We start from the raw sequence: 19,114 nt of genomic DNA, 5'->3' as shown, positions 1-19,114 counted from the left end.
TTTTAGCCGAAAAAAACGACCATGTATAGTAAGGCGTTTTTAGCCGAAAAAAATGAGCATGTATAGTAAGGCGTTTTTAGCCGAAAAAAACGACCATGTATAGTAAGGCATTTTTAGCCGAAAAATCGACCATGTATAGTGAGGCGTTGAACCGAAAAGAGCATGTATATTAAGGCATTTTTAGCCGAAAAAAACGACCATGTATAGTAAGGCGTTTTTAGCCGAAAAAAATGAGCATTTATAGTAAGGCGGTTTTAGCCGAAAAAAACGACCATGTATAGTAAGGCGTTTTGAACCGAAAAAAACGACCATGTATAGTAAGGCGTTTTTAGCCGAAAAAAACGACCATGTATAGTAAGGCGGTTTTAGCCGAAAAAAACGACCATGTATAGTAAGGCGTTTTTAACCGAAAAAAAGACCATGTATAGTAAGACGTTTTTAGACGAAAAAAACGACCATGTATAGTAAGGCATTTTTAAAAATAAAAAATGACTTGCATGTATCGTAAGGTTTTTGTTTGTTTTTTTTAAACCTGACCAAAACATCTCTTGGTCATCAAGTTACCATCTGAACATGCACATGCACATGCCACACAGGCAGGCCGGAGCTGGATTCGAACACCGCACTTCAGCACTGGGAAGCTGACGCATTTACCAGTTGGCCACCGGGTTGCCTTCTTCCCAATGACTTTTTGCTACTCTACAAGAACGCACTTGGTGATTTGTCATCCTTAAAATATTAAAGTGTTCCCTTAACCAGCCGTGCATGTTTTTGGGGTGTGGGAGAATTCCTGGAGCTCTTGGACAACCCACATGCAGTTGCCACACAGGTAAGCCGTTGCTGGATTTGAACCCTGCACCTCAGCGTTGGGAAGCCAACGCACTGACCATTAGGCTACAAGCCTCTCAACGCAAGTTTGTTTATTTCTGGGATAGACTTCTCTGAAGGCCAATGTGAGCAAATGTTTTGGTATTTAAAAAAAAAACAAAAAAAAAACGACAATGTACAGAAAGGCGTTTTAACAGCCCAAAAAAATCCATGTGTAGTGGGCCGTTTTTCACCCCCAAAAAACGACCATGTATAGTAAGGCGTTTTTCGCCGAAAAAAACGACCATGTATAGTAAGGCGTTTTGAACCGAAAAAAACGACCATGTATAGTAAGGCGTTTTGAACCGAAAAAAACGACCATGTATAGTAAGGCGTTTTGAACCGAAAAAAACGACCATGTATAGTAAGGCGTTTTGAACCGAAAAAAACGACCATGTATAGTAAGGCGTTTTGAACCGAAAAAAACGACCATGTATAGTAAGGCGTTTTGAACCGAAAAAAACGACCATGTATAGTAAGGCGTTTTGAACCGAAAAAAACGACCATGTATAGTAAGGCGTTTTGAACCGAAAAAAACGACCATGTATAGTAAGGCGTTTTGAACCGAAAAAAACGACCATGTATAGTAAGGCGTTTTGAACCGAAAAAAACGACCATGTATAGTAAGGCGTTTTGAACCGAAAAAAACGACCATGTATAGTAAGGCGTTTTGAACCGAAAAAAACGACCATGTATAGTAAGGCGTTTTGAACCGAAAAAAACGACCATGTATAGTAAGGCGTTTTGAACCGAAAAAAACGACCATGTATAGTAAGGCGTTTTGAACCGAAAAAAACGACCATGTATAGTAAGGCGTTTTGAACCGAAAAAAACGACCATGTATAGTAAGGCGTTTTGAACCGAAAAAAACGACCATGTATAGTAAGGCGTTTTGAACCGAAAAAAACGACCATGTATAGTAAGGCGTTTTGAACCGAAAAAAACGACCATGTATAGTAAGGCGTTTTGAACCGAAAAAAACGACCATGTATAGTAAGGCGTTTTGAACCGAAAAAAACGACCATGTATAGTAAGGCGTTTTGAACCGAAAAAAACGACCATGTATAGTAAGGCGTTTTGAACCGAAAAAAACGACCATGTATAGTAAGGCGTTTTGAACCGAAAAAAACGACCATGTATAGTAAGGCGTTTTGAACCGAAAAAAACGACCATGTATAGTAAGGCGTTTTGAACCGAAAAAAACGACCATGTATAGTAAGGCGTTTTGAACCGAAAAAAACGACCATGTATAGTAAGGCGTTTTGAACCGAAAAAAACGACCATGTATAGTAAGGCGTTTTGAACCGAAAAAAACGACCATGTATAGTAAGGCGTTTTGAACCGAAAAAAACGACCATGTATAGTAAGGCGTTTTGAACCGAAAAAAACGACCATGTATAGTAAGGCGTTTTGAACCGAAAAAAACGACCATGTATAGTAAGGCGTTTTGAACCGAAAAAAACGACCATGTATAGTAAGGCGTTTTGAACCGAAAAAAACGACCATGTATAGTAAGGCGTTTTGAACCGAAAAAAACGACCATGTATAGTAAGGCGTTTTGAACCGAAAAAAACGACCATGTATAGTAAGGCGTTTTGAACCGAAAAAAACGACCATGTATAGTAAGGCGTTTTGAACCGAAAAAAACGACCATGTATAGTAAGGCGTTTTGAACCGAAAAAAACGACCATGTATAGTAAGGCGTTTTGAACCGAAAAAAACGACCATGTATAGTAAGGCGTTTTGAACCGAAAAAAACGACCATGTATAGTAAGGCGTTTTGAACCGAAAAAAACGACCATGTATAGTAAGGCGTTTTGAACCGAAAAAAACGACCATGTATAGTAAGGCGTTTTGAACCGAAAAAAACGACCATGTATAGTAAGGCGTTTTGAACCGAAAAAAACGACCATGTATAGTAAGGCGTTTTGAACCGAAAAAAACGACCATGTATAGTAAGGCGTTTTGAACCGAAAAAAACGACCATGTATAGTAAGGCGTTTTGAACCGAAAAAAACGACCATGTATAGTAAGGCGTTTTGAACCGAAAAAAACGACCATGTATAGTAAGGCGTTTTGAACCGAAAAAAACGACCATGTATAGTAAGGCGTTTTGAACCGAAAAAAACGACCATGTATAGTAAGGCGTTTTGAACCGAAAAAAACGACCATGTATAGTAAGGCGTTTTGAACCGAAAAAAACGACCATGTATAGTAAGGCGTTTTGAACCGAAAAAAACGACCATGTATAGTAAGGCGTTTTGAACCGAAAAAAACGACCATGTATAGTAAGGCGTTTTGAACCGAAAAAAACGACCATGTATAGTAAGGCGTTTTGAACCGAAAAAAACGACCATGTATAGTAAGGCGTTTTGAACCGAAAAAAACGACCATGTATAGTAAGGCGTTTTGAACCGAAAAAAACGACCATGTATAGTAAGGCGTTTTGAACCGAAAAAAACGACCATGTATAGTAAGGCGTTTTGAACCGAAAAAAACGACCATGTATAGTAAGGCGTTTTGAACCGAAAAAAACGACCATGTATAGTAAGGCGTTTTGAACCGAAAAAAACGACCATGTATAGTAAGGCGTTTTGAACCGAAAAAAACGACCATGTATAGTAAGGCGTTTTGAACCGAAAAAAACGACCATGTATAGTAAGGCGTTTTGAACCGAAAAAAACGACCATGTATAGTAAGGCGTTTTGAACCGAAAAAAACGACCATGTATAGTAAGGCGTTTTGAACCGAAAAAAACGACCATGTATAGTAAGGCGTTTTGAACCGAAAAAAACGACCATGTATAGTAAGGCGTTTTGAACCGAAAAAAACGACCATGTATAGTAAGGCGTTTTGAACCGAAAAAAACGACCATGTATAGTAAGGCGTTTTGAACCGAAAAAAACGACCATGTATAGTAAGGCGTTTTGAACCGAAAAAAACGACCATGTATAGTAAGGCGTTTTGAACCGAAAAAAACGACCATGTATAGTAAGGCGTTTTGAACCGAAAAAAACGACCATGTATAGTAAGGCGTTTTGAACCGAAAAAAACGACCATGTATAGTAAGGCGTTTTGAACCGAAAAAAACGACCATGTATAGTAAGGCGTTTTGAACCGAAAAAAACGACCATGTATAGTAAGGCGTTTTGAACCGAAAAAAACGACCATGTATAGTAAGGCGTTTTGAACCGAAAAAAACGACCATGTATAGTAAGGCGTTTTGAACCGAAAAAAACGACCATGTATAGTAAGGCGTTTTGAACCGAAAAAAACGACCATGTATAGTAAGGCGTTTTGAACCGAAAAAAACGACCATGTATAGTAAGGCGTTTTGAACCGAAAAAAACGACCATGTATAGTAAGGCGTTTTGAACCGAAAAAAACGACCATGTATAGTAAGGCGTTTTGAACCGAAAAAAACGACCATGTATAGTAAGGCGTTTTGAACCGAAAAAAACGACCATGTATAGTAAGGCGTTTTGAACCGAAAAAAACGACCATGTATAGTAAGGCGTTTTGAACCGAAAAAAACGACCATGTATAGTAAGGCGTTTTGAACCGAAAAAAACGACCATGTATAGTAAGGCGTTTTGAACCGAAAAAAACGACCATGTATAGTAAGGCGTTTTGAACCGAAAAAAACGACCATGTATAGTAAGGCGTTTTGAACCGAAAAAAACGACCATGTATAGTAAGGCGTTTTGAACCGAAAAAAACGACCATGTATAGTAAGGCGTTTTGAACCGAAAAAAACGACCATGTATAGTAAGGCGTTTTGAACCGAAAAAAACGACCATGTATAGTAAGGCGTTTTGAACCGAAAAAAACGACCATGTATAGTAAGGCGTTTTGAACCGAAAAAAACGACCATGTATAGTAAGGCGTTTTGAACCGAAAAAAACGACCATGTATAGTAAGGCGTTTTGAACCGAAAAAAACGACCATGTATAGTAAGGCGTTTTGAACCGAAAAAAACGACCATGTATAGTAAGGCGTTTTGAACCGAAAAAAACGACCATGTATAGTAAGGCGTTTTGAACCGAAAAAAACGACCATGTATAGTAAGGCGTTTTGAACCGAAAAAAACGACCATGTATAGTAAGGCGTTTTGAACCGAAAAAAACGACCATGTATAGTAAGGCGTTTTGAACCGAAAAAAACGACCATGTATAGTAAGGCGTTTTGAACCGAAAAAAACGACCATGTATAGTAAGGCGTTTTGAACCGAAAAAAACGACCATGTATAGTCAGGCGTTTTTAGCCGAAAAAAACGACCATGTAGAGTATTACAATAACCTGCCATGCATGTTTCTGAATGTGGGAGGAAACCAGAGTACCCATAGAAAATCCACACAGGCACTGAGGGAGGGGGGCATGCAAACTCCACACAGGAAGGCCAGAGATGGAAACGAACCCTGCACCTCTGCACCATGACGGCAAAGTGCCAACCAGTTGACCACTGCACCATCCTTAACGGCGCATCAACAGCTTAAATATTTTCTTTTGAGGAAAGTGCAACATCAATATTATTCTCCTTTGAGGAAATAAAGTTTCTTTCTGAAGAGCACCAGCGACACAGCTAGTTTTCCAAATTGACGCTTCTTGTTGCTAACCTCATATGATCTGTAATAATAGCCCAATACATAATGACATCATATTATTGGCATTTTTCACTTTATATTTGAAAAGATATCGATGAATATCGTGGTAAGCTTTTTCAGACCACCAAAAGTAATGGGGGGGGTGGGGGGTGCAAATCTTCCCTGCAGTCCTAGCTCACCCACTGGTTAGGCTGGTGACAATGTTTAACCCTTGGGGGAAGTCATATTTGCAGTCTGCCTTTGATGAGTGGAGGCGGCGAGTGAGTATACACTAAGCGGCGGTGAATAGCTTCACCTGTGCCTGAGGAAACTTGTCGGGCTGAGCGAGGGCGACACACCCTGAGCTGACCTGCAGGTGCCAACGCGCATGCACGAATCGCACACCTGCCAAATAGTGAGTCACTGTGGAAGAGTGGGCGGGGTCGCCAGGAACGTGCTCACATGAGCTCATCCCCCGTCGGTTCCTGCACATTCCCACATCTCATCTCCGACCCCACCCACCTCCAGCCACTCTTTGTCTTATGTGTGTGCGTGTGTGTGTGTTTGTGTGTGTGTGTGTGTGTGTGTGTGTGTGTGTGCGCGCGCGTGCGTGTCTGGTGCGCGTTCATGTATGAGTGTGCTTGCATGTATTTGCAGGTGTGTGTGCGTGTGTGTGTGTGTGCAGAGAGAGATGACAGGCTGCATGAGAAAGTGGGGATGCAAAATAAGTGTGAGAACTACTACCTGGAAAACAGCTGCTTGGCTAAAACTGGCTGCCCAACCTCACACGTAGTACAGTATTCTATATTTGCGTAATGATAGCGATGCCGTCTCGAGAGACTCTTCGAATTGCTAACCAAAACAGCAGTACCCACCAAATTATGTAAACAATCTCTCATATGATTTAATAGAGGGCACTTGAGTAGATGTTTTTAAACGGCTTGAAAGCAGATCAAATGTTTGTATGTGAAGAAGCCTTTTTTGGAGACGGTGCATGCGCATTTTGTCGCAAATGTCAGTGGATCCTCGATTTTACAAAATGGATCGGCTGGTCGAGTGACATTTTGGTGGCAGAAATTACATTTTACGCCTGCTCGGATCACAACTAATACTGGTATTGTATTCATTAATATTTGAACCTCAGAGCCCAAACGCTCTGAGATAATGTGTTATATTTTTTAAATCAGCAATGGAGGGCACATAAATAATCAGGGTGGATGGGGGGTCAACTTCCGTTCACTTCATGGCCAATGTTGAGGTTCTAGTGCGTGACTAGCATTGCGCATTTATAGAGCGTGAAAGGAGCCACTTAGATTGGCCATGATTGAAGCTGTCTGGTATCGCCACAGCGGCGCAGCCCTTCCTCTCGCGGATGTGCCAGCCTACGCTCGTCTAAAAAATACAAATATCGGGTCTAACCCGCCTCCACGTATAGACTTACGTTACACCCCAGGCATGAAAAGAGAGTCCCACGTCTTGAAAACAGCACACACACAAAAGTAAGTAATCCGTCTCAAAGATTAATTAAAAGGGAGGGGTAGTCATGCATAATGTAAGCGAGTTCCACATACAGTTCTTAAGATGACTTTCGGTTATGACGTGTTTAACTAGGATAAGTGTTGCTGAGGGGCGGCACGGTGGGCGACTGGTTAGCACGTCCGCCTCACTGTGCAGAGATGCATGCTTCGATTCCGGCTCCGACCTTCTTGTGCGGGGTTTGCATGTTGTCCCCGTGCCTGCGTGGGTTTTCTCTGGGTTTCCTCCCACATTCCAAAAACATTCATGGCAGGTTAATGGCACACTCGAAATTGTTCCTAGGTGTGATTGTGAGCGCGAATGGTTGTTCTTCTGTGTGCCCTGCGATTGGCTGGCAACCAAATCAGGGTGTACCCCGCCTACTGCCCAAACACAACTGGGATAGGCTCCAACACACCCGCGACCCTTGTGAGCAGAAGCGGATTAGAAAATGGATGGAGAATGTTACTGACCCAAACTGCAGCACCTGACGAAGTACAAACTCTGAGATGGTCTTTGGGATGGTTGAAATGCGAGAGACACAGGCTTTCTGCGCGGCATTCCAGCAATGTTTTGTGTGCGTCCACGTTTATATCCTGGCAATCGACCTGACCTGATTTGATTTAATCATGATTTTAATAATTGTCCTCTTTGAAATGTTACACCAAAAATGCATTCAAATTAAGGCCTACCCCTTAATAGATGCCTCACCCCATCTACAGTTGAGTTAAAAAAAAAACAAACAAACAAAAAACGCCCAAGACTGCTATTTGCGGTACTTCAAAACACACTCACTCTTTAAATGTCTCTCCCTTACACACGTTACAGCACAAGCAGGAAAATGAGAAATGAAAAACAAAGCCTATGGCAGAGGATATCAAAACAAACAAAAACAAATGACTTTTTCAACACGTTACACACGTGAATGTTTTATCGGTGGACGACAATAAAGACAATTTTTACAAGAGAGTGTAAAAAGGTGGTTTGCATTAGCAAAAGAGGAAGTGCCTGTTTACCGTATTTGGTGTAGGGCGGGTTACGCAAGAAGGGTGATGGATTACGAGGAAGAGAGAGCGAGAGAGAGAGAGAGAGAGAGAGAGAGAGAGAGAGAGAGAGAGAAAGAGAGAGAGTTGTAGACATAAAGACAGCGAGACAGAGCAGAGCAGATACGCAGCTGATTGATCAACACTCCACTCCTAAACAGGAAGTGTTTTTTGAGCGGGAGACGGAAACACCAAATGGGTGTGCCCCAGGATATTTGCTCTGTCTTGTCAACTTGTGCAGCATGGACAAACAATGGTTGAACAAGCAGATCTCCGGGCACATCTTCAAATTCATTCAAACAATACAGTACACTTTGACTTTCTGAAGCGCAAATGGAGGAGGAGTTCAGCGGTGGCTTGGAGGTTGACCCTCACAAGGCCTCAGCGGCTCTTAGCATTTCAAATACACACACGGCTACTTAAGGAGACCCCGACGCTCCAGACGGCTTTCCGGAAAAAGACCATTTCCTGTGGAACTGCTGTAGGTCGCTGTCCATAAAGCCGATGGCTCCCTTGAGCCAAAGCTACCCTTTACGATACTTAGTGTATGGACCCACTGCTACCACACGCACTGTCTCTCTCTCTCTCTCTCTCTCTCACACACACACACACACACACACACGCATAAACACTCTCCAGCTCAGTTGAGTTGAGGACAGTTGATCATGTTATCAGGTTACAGGGTGAATGAAAGGCTTAAAATGGTTGTTAGTTGCCCCCTGCTAACATGGCAACCACGTATGACCACGTTAGCAGGTCTGTTAGCCTGCGCTGGTCTACTGTGTAACACGGGAAAACATGTGTACTAGTCTCTGTGTGTTGATTGCGCCACAGCGCCATGTGTTGTATAAAATGTCGGGAGAAAGATTATGACTTTTTTTTTGGGGGGGGGGGGTAAGGTAAAACCATACAATATTATTCTCATATGTATGGATTTCTTGGGGGGAAAAGACTCACTTTCGTAACATGCTGGCTTCTTAAGATGTTTTCTTTTGTCCTAAGAGATGAATTAAACCTTTATCCTCAATGTCTGAACTGTTCTCCTTCACACTTCTTACTCTCACTGAAAAAAAAAAAGCACGATGGGCACCGTCTTTGAATTACAATAAATAAAAAGAAACATGTCGCTCATAAATATGAAACACTACCATATTTGAACATGAATATCATTTAAAAAAAAAAAACCCAGTGGAAGAATTGGGTACTGCTCCTGTCCTCACTGACCCTGCTCCAAAATTACTCGATAGCAACAAGCAATAGCATCTTCCGACATGAGACACCAGATACAATTAAACCTATTTCCAGCCTTAATTACCATTTTAATTAGCACGGTTGTGAGGAAGAAATAATCCGCTCCAATACGGTTAAACGTACAAAAGCGTTGATCTCACCGGCGCTTTAATCCCACCCATCTCCAGAGGCTGTTGTAACATGCTGTTTAATGACTATAGCTGAAGAGGGGGGGGGGGGGCGGCGAGGTGAAACAATAACAGGAGGCATCCTAGGTTAGGGCCCACGCCCAAAAAGCTGGATTCACACTTTCTTCGCAAACCGCACTCAAAATAATCGAGAGCAAACAAAGAAAGGTGGAAATGTGTCTTCTCCTTCCCTCTTTCTTTGAAGGGACTATTCAAGCCACACCGGAAAAGAAAAATACAATAGTTGAGAAGAAAATATTCGGTTGTGAGATAACAAGAATTAAGACGTATGGATAAAGTCAGACTGTAATTTTAAAAGTTTAAAACATGATATATATATATATATATATGTTTTTTTTGGTGGGGGGGGTTTAGTAGTTTGAAGAATGGTCATACTATTCTGAGGGGGGTGAGGGGGATATATAAGTAAAACATGCCAGATTGGGTGAGAATAGTCCGAATGAAGCAAGAATCAAGTGAAATATAAACGAAAACAAGTCATAAAAGCAAGGAGGAAAAAACACACACATTTAAAACAGATTAATGAGAACAATGTCATCCAGTTGTAATTTTGCAAGAATAAATCGTGATTCTAAGAGGAAAAAAAATGCAATTGGATATGAACAAACACATAAATTGTGATATTTTCTTATAAGGCCGAAGTATTCATATTACGAGAACACTAAGTCCTATTTTTTTAAAGGCACCTAGTGACAATACTTAACCGATAAAACCCGAATATTTCGAGGAAATGTTTTTTTTTGCATGAGGACAGAATTTTAATATTATCACTCATGTCGCAATATTTCAAATAAAAAAGGCCTAACGCTGCAATTTTACAAGAAAATTCATACATTCATGGGGGAGAAAAGTCGTAATTCGCCGTGTGTGTGTGTTGCGGAATTTTTATATCCCCTCAGTACAACTCCTATTTTGTCATCATATTCTTCTTCTATTCATTCTTCATTTGGAATTGAACACTGGAAGCATACAGCATTCCATAATATCTTGATAAATGAGCTGTCAGGATTCAAGAAAAAGTATCTTTTTGTGAGAGACAAAATCATAGGACAAAAAAAAAAACAGATGCAGGCCTCTTTTCTTAAATAATAGCAATATTTATTCCATGTGTCTAAAAAGAATCAATACAATCTAAAGCAAAGACGTAAGTTTAAATTATCATCTCTTAGTCGCATCACAATAATATGCAAAATGTGAAGTATTTACAGTGAGGAGGGGGAGTGGGTGTGGGGGGGTTACAGCCAAGTAAGCTGGGGCCCCTCCGCCCCAACAGTAACTTTTAGATGCTTTCATCAAGATACAACGTGACCCAAATGCAAAACATTGCTCAAACACCAAATGGGCTCGATTAGCAAATTTCAAATAGGAAGAAAAAAAAAAAAAAAAAACATGTACAAACTGCAACAAACAGAAACAACAACAACAGAATTTCTGAGGTTTAATAAACAAATACAGACAAAATTTGTACATTTTGGTACACCTTGGTAAGTAAACTACTTTTCAATTGTGTCGATATTGCATATGCCATTTGTACCGAGAATGAATTAGGTCAAGTACGAATTTCTTGTCGAATTTGCAGTTACAGCATTAGCAAAATTGTGACATCGTCGTTCACAATACTATACCAGCAGAGTTATTAAATTATTTGAAAACACAACCAAAAATAAAAACAAAAGGAAAACAGATCAAAGCCAAACCAGAACTGGTTAGCACATAACTTAATTAGTGCTTTTTGTTGTTTCACGCCAACACAAACTATGTACAGTAAAAACAGCATAAGTTATTTAACTTAAAAGTTGTTTTGCCGTCATAATGTCACACTATTTACAGTCTTTTAAGTACCAGTGGATCCAGATCGACAGCAATGATGCTTGTCCCGGCGTGTGTCGTTTTGCCGTTGTCGTAGCGTCGACTTTGTTGTGGCTTTTCACTGTTGTGGTGGTTTCATCGGGGCTGTGCGTTCCCAACCTTGGAACGCAGCATGTACTACATTCAACGCGTCTTGTGTTACAATCTAGACAAGTTTGTAAGTGCAAGACCATGCTTTCTCCCCGCCAGCGCCCCCCCCCCCCAAAAAAATGGCGGCACGAGGCCTGGCGACACAACTGACCACGTTGGCTCGGCGCCGCCATGAGGCAACAGGTAAGTGTGTGACTGGGAGTCTGTGTGCATTGTCTAGTTAAGACCAGGGATGGGCATTTGACCACTTTTCATTGATCGACTGTGGGGGGTCAACAATCAATTCATCAATTTCTTGTTAAACCACTACTCTATGAAAAGTGTGGGGGGGATAAATAACGCGGTGGGAATCAAGTGGTAATTATGAGAGCGCAATGCAAATGTCATCGGAATGAAATATCATTTTGCCAGAATAAAGTTGTTGGCGAATAGCTAATAATTGGTTCCGAACAATAATACATTAAAAAGCCAAATGATGGAAATGTTATCTTATATCAATATTTTTTTAAAGCCGTCATTTTACATTAACTTTTTTTTTTTTTTTGCATTTTGTATGCCTTAATATTGGAGGGAAAAAAATAAAAATAAGACAAAAAATTGCATGATTAAAAATTCCAAAAAATGAATATAATCTTAAAAAAAAAAAACAAAGCTATTGTTTTACAAAAAATAAAGTTGTTCTGTTGGGCATATCATGAGAGACAATATTCCCCCCAAAAAACCTACAAATATGAAAGCCTTAATAGTCTTAAAAAATACATTTATGAGAAAGTCTCAAATTTTTTTAAGAGAGAAAAAGTGAAATTATTCGATGTATAAAATTGTAACATAAGCAAAAAAAAGTGTATTTAATAAAAAAAGATTTTACGTCAATAAAGTCATAATATTATGACAAGAAAATACGTATTTACGGCCAAAAAAAACCAAAAACATCTGATGGGCTTTTTTTGTGTGTGAACTGCAGTCCTTCCGTTTTAGAACTTTTGCCTGACAAATTTTCATTTTTTGTCTTCATTTCTACCGAGATAGCAAAACTTCTCTGTGGGTGTTCTGAACTCCTATTTCCATCGCAGATTCTTAATGAACACAACAATGTTGCCGAGGGGAATGAGACGTCGGGCTTAGCTGACGCTGTCTTCAGACCGCAAACGAACGCAGATTGAATCAAAAGCGTCTCTGCTGGCCGCAGCTAAATAGCGAGTCAAAATCGAGTGATTTTGACTCGATTGGTACAAAAACACTTTGGAGCAACGATCATTTCCTCACAATCGGCCAAATCCTACCACTATGCCCATCCCTAGTTAAGACAAAGAACTTCAAACATTCCATGATGTCATGAGTTCCTGCAGGCGGCTTTGGGCGGGTGTGCAGGGGATTACAGGTGAACAGGTCCATAAGTGTTTGGAGGTGCTGAGACTTTGGCTCAGACAGGCCACGGGGTGTACCTGGGTCATGCTGCGGTGTTTGAGCGTGACATCATCGCTTCTTCAAATAAAAAAAAGAATAAAGCGAGGATAGAAAATCTCTCCCTCCTGCAACCCACCCGCCGGGTGAATAAATATACTGTAAGAAATATTTCATACATCATCTTGTCGTAAATGTACCGTGGAAATCTCAGAGTGGCTCATTCTTTGCGGATCGGTTCAGTTGTGAAGGGTCATTAGGTCCAGACGAAACAGCCCATCGGGGGCGAGAGTAAGGCTTTGGATTGGCGATTCCTTTAAAAAAAAAAGTTTTAAAAAATAAATATTTTTATATATGTTCATATCAACTATGGGTGGGGGGGGGTGTTAACCAACCTGTTTTATTGTTTGTTTTGTTGAGGTAGGTTTTTTTAAGCAAACTTTTTTGTTTTTAATATGTACCGAAATGCCACTTTTATTATTCATGGGAATTCACACATTTGGAAAATGTTTTACCAAATGAATACATCCGTGTTAAATAAATAAATATAAGCAATGCATTCGGGTTTTGTTTTTTTGTTTGTTTGTTTTTTTGCATGTGAGCTCCAGGTTTGGTTTGGTGTCTTCTCAGGTCAGGCAACCCGTTCAAACTCTATTCTTAAGGGTAACCAAAATAATCTATATTCGACATGATAGAATAACTCGTGTAGTCATTTTGCAGATAAATAAAATAGTTACCAAGAGTTAATAGTTGGTACGAGAGTTTTTGGGGTTTTTTTTTTTTTTGTTATCTAGTCCAGCAGCTTCAATGGATGGCGTCTCATCGTTTTGGTGCCGAGGGAAGATTTGGGGTGAAAGGTCAAGTGTCCGTACTGCCGTGGCGACTGCTGCCTCCGTGACCTCTCTGAGATGGCGGCGGGGGGTCAAAGGACGTGGACGGTAGCCCACGCTCCAGCTGTTGCCGAGGCGACGTCATCACACGCAGGCGGCGAACCAACCTGACAACCAGGAGAGGAAAGTGGGGGGGATGGGGGGGGGGTGACTGAGCCAGTGGCCTTCATTCTGAAAGAGAAGGAAAAAAGACGTGATGTGGAATGATGACAATAACGTCTGCATCTTACGAAAGTAAACTGATGACAATCGTATTGGGGTTTTTTTTTTTCTTCAGGAGAAAAAGTCCAAATCTTTTTTTTTTTCTTGCGATACAAAGGAAGAAACACGTTGATTTTTTTTTTTTAAAACATATAAATTCATATTTATTGGCAGTTACTGAAAAGAGTGATAATCTTCCGGAGATAATTCTTATTTCTTTCAAGAAAATTTGTTTCATTTCACAAGAATAAACTCAGATTTTTTTTTCATTTTTTCAAAGAATCAAGCTGTAGCATTTTAATTAAAAAAAAAAAAAGGTTGGACTTAAATTGTATTTTTCCAGAAGAAAGTGACATTTGTAGAGAAAATTGTATTTATTTATTTTTTTAAATCTCACGTGATTTACAAGAAAAAGACCCCCCCCTTAAATAAAATGACAAATTACGAGAAAATTAAAATTACTAGAATAAAGGCGCAAGGATAAAGTCGGGGTTTCTTGACCGTTAACAGCTGTATTCTTACAAGAATAAGAAAAAAAGACTTTAGGCCACGATAAACTTCTGTTTAAATACAGACAGTTTTTCCTCAATCTATGGATTATCAAATAAAATAAAGTTGTTTTTTTTAAAATGAAATTTCCGAGCGTGAGCCTAAAGAAGCCAACAATAACATCCTGATGGAGTCCGAATCATTTGACAGTCGCGTGCGGTCAATCTCTGAACAGGAACACAAGCACAAAAACATAGCAGGAGTGTCCTGGTGGCTGGTCCACCCGAATGACAGACCACCAACGTAGGTCGTCTGCTGTTCAAGTTCTCCTGATTCCGAGACAGTGTGCCATCAACTAAAATTTCATCTCCGAGCTGATTTCACATTAAGACCAATACATGGCCTTGCTTTAAGTCCAAAAGTGTGTGCGTGTGTGTGTGTGTGTGTGTGTGTGTGTGTGTGTTCAAATGGATTGCCCCACTTTGTTACCAAGTAAGGAATAAGTGCTCTTCAAAGTGTGTGTGTTCCTCAGTCAGTGGCTTTAAAACAGCGTGGCATTCAGCAGTCACATACACAAACATCAGGTATTGCAGACTGAATACGCACTCCAAATAAACATGCAAATGTCACACTCCGATACACACACACACACACACACACACACAAGCACACACACACAACCGTGACCTATTCTTCTTATTTATTCTCATTCATGCAGTCGCCACAGTGTCGCTTTCCGTCCCAGTGGAAAACACTGCTGAACTCTGACCCCCCACGCACTTGTTTGTGAGCTTTCATTTGCATGCAGCTATCAAACGGCGGCGGAAGTGTCGGCCGACAGCGCGCACAGACACACAGGCACGCACACACTAGTGCAAATACACACGGCCCGGCCGGCCGCATTTTTGTCCCCCGCTCGCCGTCTTCCTCTCCCCCCCACCCCCCAACCCCCGGAGGCGAACAAGAGCTGTTTTCACAAAGCTGGATGTGATCGTTCATTCTCTAAAACAAACCTTTCATTCAGGCCAAGCTGACCGCCCCCCTTCCCCACAACACTCCTACTATAAACACACACACTTTGTTCTCCTGTTTTTGACTCCTAACCTACAAAAAAAGAAAAAAAAAATCTGAGATTCATGTCATTTTTTTAATGGATGACTCATTTTGAGGAAAATAGAGATTCAATTTGGCTCCCCGAATGGTGCCTCCTGATTGTTTGGGTTCATTAGAGGGCAAAAAAAGGGAGAGAGAGAGAGAGAGAGAGAGAGAGAGAGAGAGAGAGAGAGGAGCAAGAAGAAAGCGTTTGGGAAGAGGTGGAAAAACCACAGTAACAGAATCAACCTGACTGAGAGGACCGGGAATGCGGTGAGGTCATGGGACCGGCGGCCGACAACAATCTTTGTGTGTATTTGTGTGTGTGCGTGTACTGGTCCAGACAGTAGCCTGGCGAGGCAAAACACTAGGGTGAGAATGACTGAGATGTGCCGGGAAAATGAATCAGCGGGAATGTCGCTTAATAAGACGCTCTGCGGAGGAGACGGACACATGAATGTCGCGTCTCGGCGCACCAGACAACAGTGGTGTGTGTGAAAAGGGGGTGTTACTGAAAGAATGGGTTCCAGGTCGATCAAGGAATGAACCCGATGGCTACTAAACCCCCGTCCTGTTTTAAAGGGGGAGGTGGTGAGTGTTACATAAACACACCTCCCTCAGTGTTTTACCCCATTTCGGGCCCTCCCACAAACCACTACGACCGCCCACCCTCACCGACTGTTCATTATTTATTTAGCTCCCTAGGCTAAACTTAGCCAAGCTCCATTCAGGGCTCGGACACTGGAGTGTGTTTTGAGCAGCCGGGTCTCTTTCGACGTAAACACGTCCCACTGTGGCCTCCTCCGCTTACCGTATCTCGTATAAATAGCCGTTACAGGGAGAATGCGAGTTGATGCGAGGTCTATGTTCAGCATAAAATGGTCATTGGAAGGGACGGAATAGAAATAGAAGAAGCCATTACGGGGAGAAATAAGACAGCTAACCGCTTGAAAAGGTGGGGAGAAAAAAAAAAGGTTTACGCATTAACGACAGTGGTCAGAAGGATTAATAGCCGCCTCAGGTGGTCCGAAGTAAACATGGATACTGACCCTAAACATATGAATCAAGTGTGTTGGAGCAGGATACAGGCCCTCGAGGCCCGGAATTGCCCATCCCTGCTTTACACGATCACCGACTTGAAAAAATTCTCACAGAAAAATGGAAAACCCCCAAATTATTCAAAAACACTGGAAAAAAATATTTAAAAAAAAAACTGAATATGGTAAGAAACCTTGAATTATTTAACAGTGCCGTAAAGTCTTATTTTGCAGATCTGATCAATTACGTCATTGATTTATCAGCAAATTATGACCTCACTACTGATCGAATTTGCATAAAATACCGAGAGCTGATCCAGCCGATCACATCTTGGAAAGTGCGGTAAAAACAACAAATCAAGCCCTGTTCACGCAAAGAGTCCAAGCATAATACGCCTGCCAGGCCAGTAGGTGGCACTATCACTTCCTCATGAGGGTATTTCTTATACTTTGGGTTGGAAATAGGAGTCCATCTTTTGTGACACCAGCCAGGAAGTTTTGTCACACACAGAGTATGCGCGTTTTCAGAATTGTTTGTAAAATGCGACACGATAAAACAAATACGATCATGGTTTTGTCATAAATATTCAGCTCCAAGATGTCACATCAACAACCCTTTTCGTGAAAAAGAGCAAAAGTGACGTGAGGTCTTCTCCCGGAGAGATGAACAGGCTGGGATATGTTGTGTTTACATTCCAGCCTCCCGTCGGCTGGCTCCTCCCTGATCTATCGCAGAGCTTCACTACACAAACACCGACTGCCTCGCGACCTGTGACCTCCCACGCCTCGGGCCTGTCCGACACACAACACAAAAACAAGCCCTGCTCGCTCACCTCAACCCTTGCTCGTGACGTAAACACGACCTTCGATTGCAGTATCCACTTGCAATGACTCGCACACATGCGGGACGATCGGTGACAATATTTTGAAATGGATGGAACGTTCCATTATTATTTCCAATGATGTCATCACATTGCCTAATTGAAACACGCATGCACATTTTAGCATTATTCCAAAAGCATCACAACTGGCTTCCTGATGCATGCAAAATATACAAACTGAAGCAAATAAATGTTGGCTCCTCTCGAGTAACCAGTAAATTTGCTGCTGATCGCAGCCAAGTAATGCAACTTTTTTTTTCTTTCTTGCAAGTCAACCATATTGCGTTTTTTTCTACCAATTACCTGTGGATTGATCCAAGTAACTGGATAAAAATTGGTTTTGCATGATCAAAACGCACTAACATCCATCCTCATGCTTTACAATATCTGTGACTTTTAACGTGTGTCGCTTTAAAAGGTGGGGCCTGGCCGGGTGAGTGACGTGGGTGTCAGGAAATGTGAGTGGAGAGTTAGCTGGCTGCTCACTAGCTAACGAACCACGTTCGTCAGTCTGCGTATTGATGTACTCGTGCGACGACTACGGCAGCTCATCTTTGAATGATAACATGCAACAGCTTCTGTGTCTTTCCTTGACTGCTTGTGGAGGCCATACGATGCGCTCTTACTAGTGTCGGTGGATTATATTAAATTATCAAACATCATCTTGTTGTTTGTGTTTGCGATTGTAGATGTGTCATTGTGGTAACATGGCGCTTAATCTACCTTGTGAAGTGTAAACTATTCAAGCTACAATACTTGAGCCCTATTTGAATTGGGGTTAAATGCTTCCAGAGGCAATGAATGAGTTCAAAAGTATAATATTGGAAGGGGAAAAAAAGAAAACTGATTCATTTCTTTCCCCTTTAGTCCATCAAAGAAATGGACTCACATGTTGATGACTAATAAACACACACGGGTATTTGTTTCAGCATAAAATGGTCATTGGAAGGGACTGAGCGTCTGAGACGCGCTCGCATCACACAGCGGCTCGAGACGAAGCAAGCCGCTCAACAATGTTTAATCCTGAAGTGAGCGTAAGCCTTCTTACCTCCAAGCTAAATTGGGGATAGGTTGACTTTGTTTTTATCTGCGACTGGAACATCCTGCCCTAGTGTACTCTCTCAAGAGTTATGTATCACACTCACTGTGACTGCGCAGAGCTGGAGGGGAGGGGTGTACGGGACAGGTGAGGGCAAGAAACAAAGTGTTCCTTCCCTCTGTTATGTGTCATCAAAGAGTCACGTTTGGCTGCCCTCGAAAAAGTGCACTTTGTACTTCTCTTAACTTTTGTCATTAAAATGCACGCGAGTGGGGAGATTATCATGAGGGATCCGATGAAATAAAAAAAATAAATAAATAAGCCGGAGCGTTCTGTTCTTGTTTTTTTTTTTTTTTTGGAGGCTCGTGGTGACAAGAGCAACCTTTAATCAAGCATGATTAGCTTTAGTTGCTAAATGGGTCATTAGGAAGATCCCCCGTGGCCTCTGGTGCGAGAAAGCCAAAGAAGGCCACGGAGGTACCGAAACACAACAGAAAGTACACACCTATGCCAAATAAAGCATGTGTGTGTCAACCGAGAAGGGGGGCTGTGCCCTCGCACACCCTCCTCCCACTACCACCTTCTCCCTGTTGTTGTGGCAGATGGTGGCCGGTCATTAGCGTATTGTCACTCTCCTCCGAAAAGAGCCAGATAACCAGTGAGTGCTGCTTGGCG

At 41.5% G+C, this 19,114-nt stretch overlaps 1 protein-coding gene across 2 annotated transcripts in view; it reads right to left on the bottom strand.

The window, feature by feature from the left end:
- Positions 1–12,023: 12,023 nt before the first annotated feature.
- irs2b (insulin receptor substrate 2b) overlaps positions 12,024–19,114 on the bottom strand; it is a 14,476-nt gene continuing 7,385 nt past the window's right edge. The window contains exons 2-3 of one of the 2 annotated variants that reach the window (XR_002169997.1): positions 13,548–13,871; positions 12,024–13,124 (exon numbers count right to left, since the gene is read on the bottom strand). Coding sequence is in view for 1 of the 2 variants with exons in the window: in XM_019884710.1 (XP_019740269.1) it covers positions 13,867–13,871 (5 nt within the window). In the remaining variant the exon portion in view is untranslated. Of the gene's footprint in view, positions 13,872–19,114 lie in introns of both variants that reach the window. The other variant, XM_019884710.1, reaches the window with a different exon arrangement.

The sequence above is a fragment of the Hippocampus comes genome, unplaced genomic scaffold (assembly GCF_001891065.2).
Source record: "Hippocampus comes isolate QL1 unplaced genomic scaffold, H_comes_QL1_v1.1 scaffold95, whole genome shotgun sequence".
In the NCBI taxonomy this organism is placed as follows: Eukaryota; Metazoa; Chordata; class Actinopteri; order Syngnathiformes; family Syngnathidae; genus Hippocampus; species Hippocampus comes.
The sequence above is the reverse complement of the archived record's forward strand: the minus strand, read 5'-3'. Positions and strand labels throughout refer to the sequence as shown.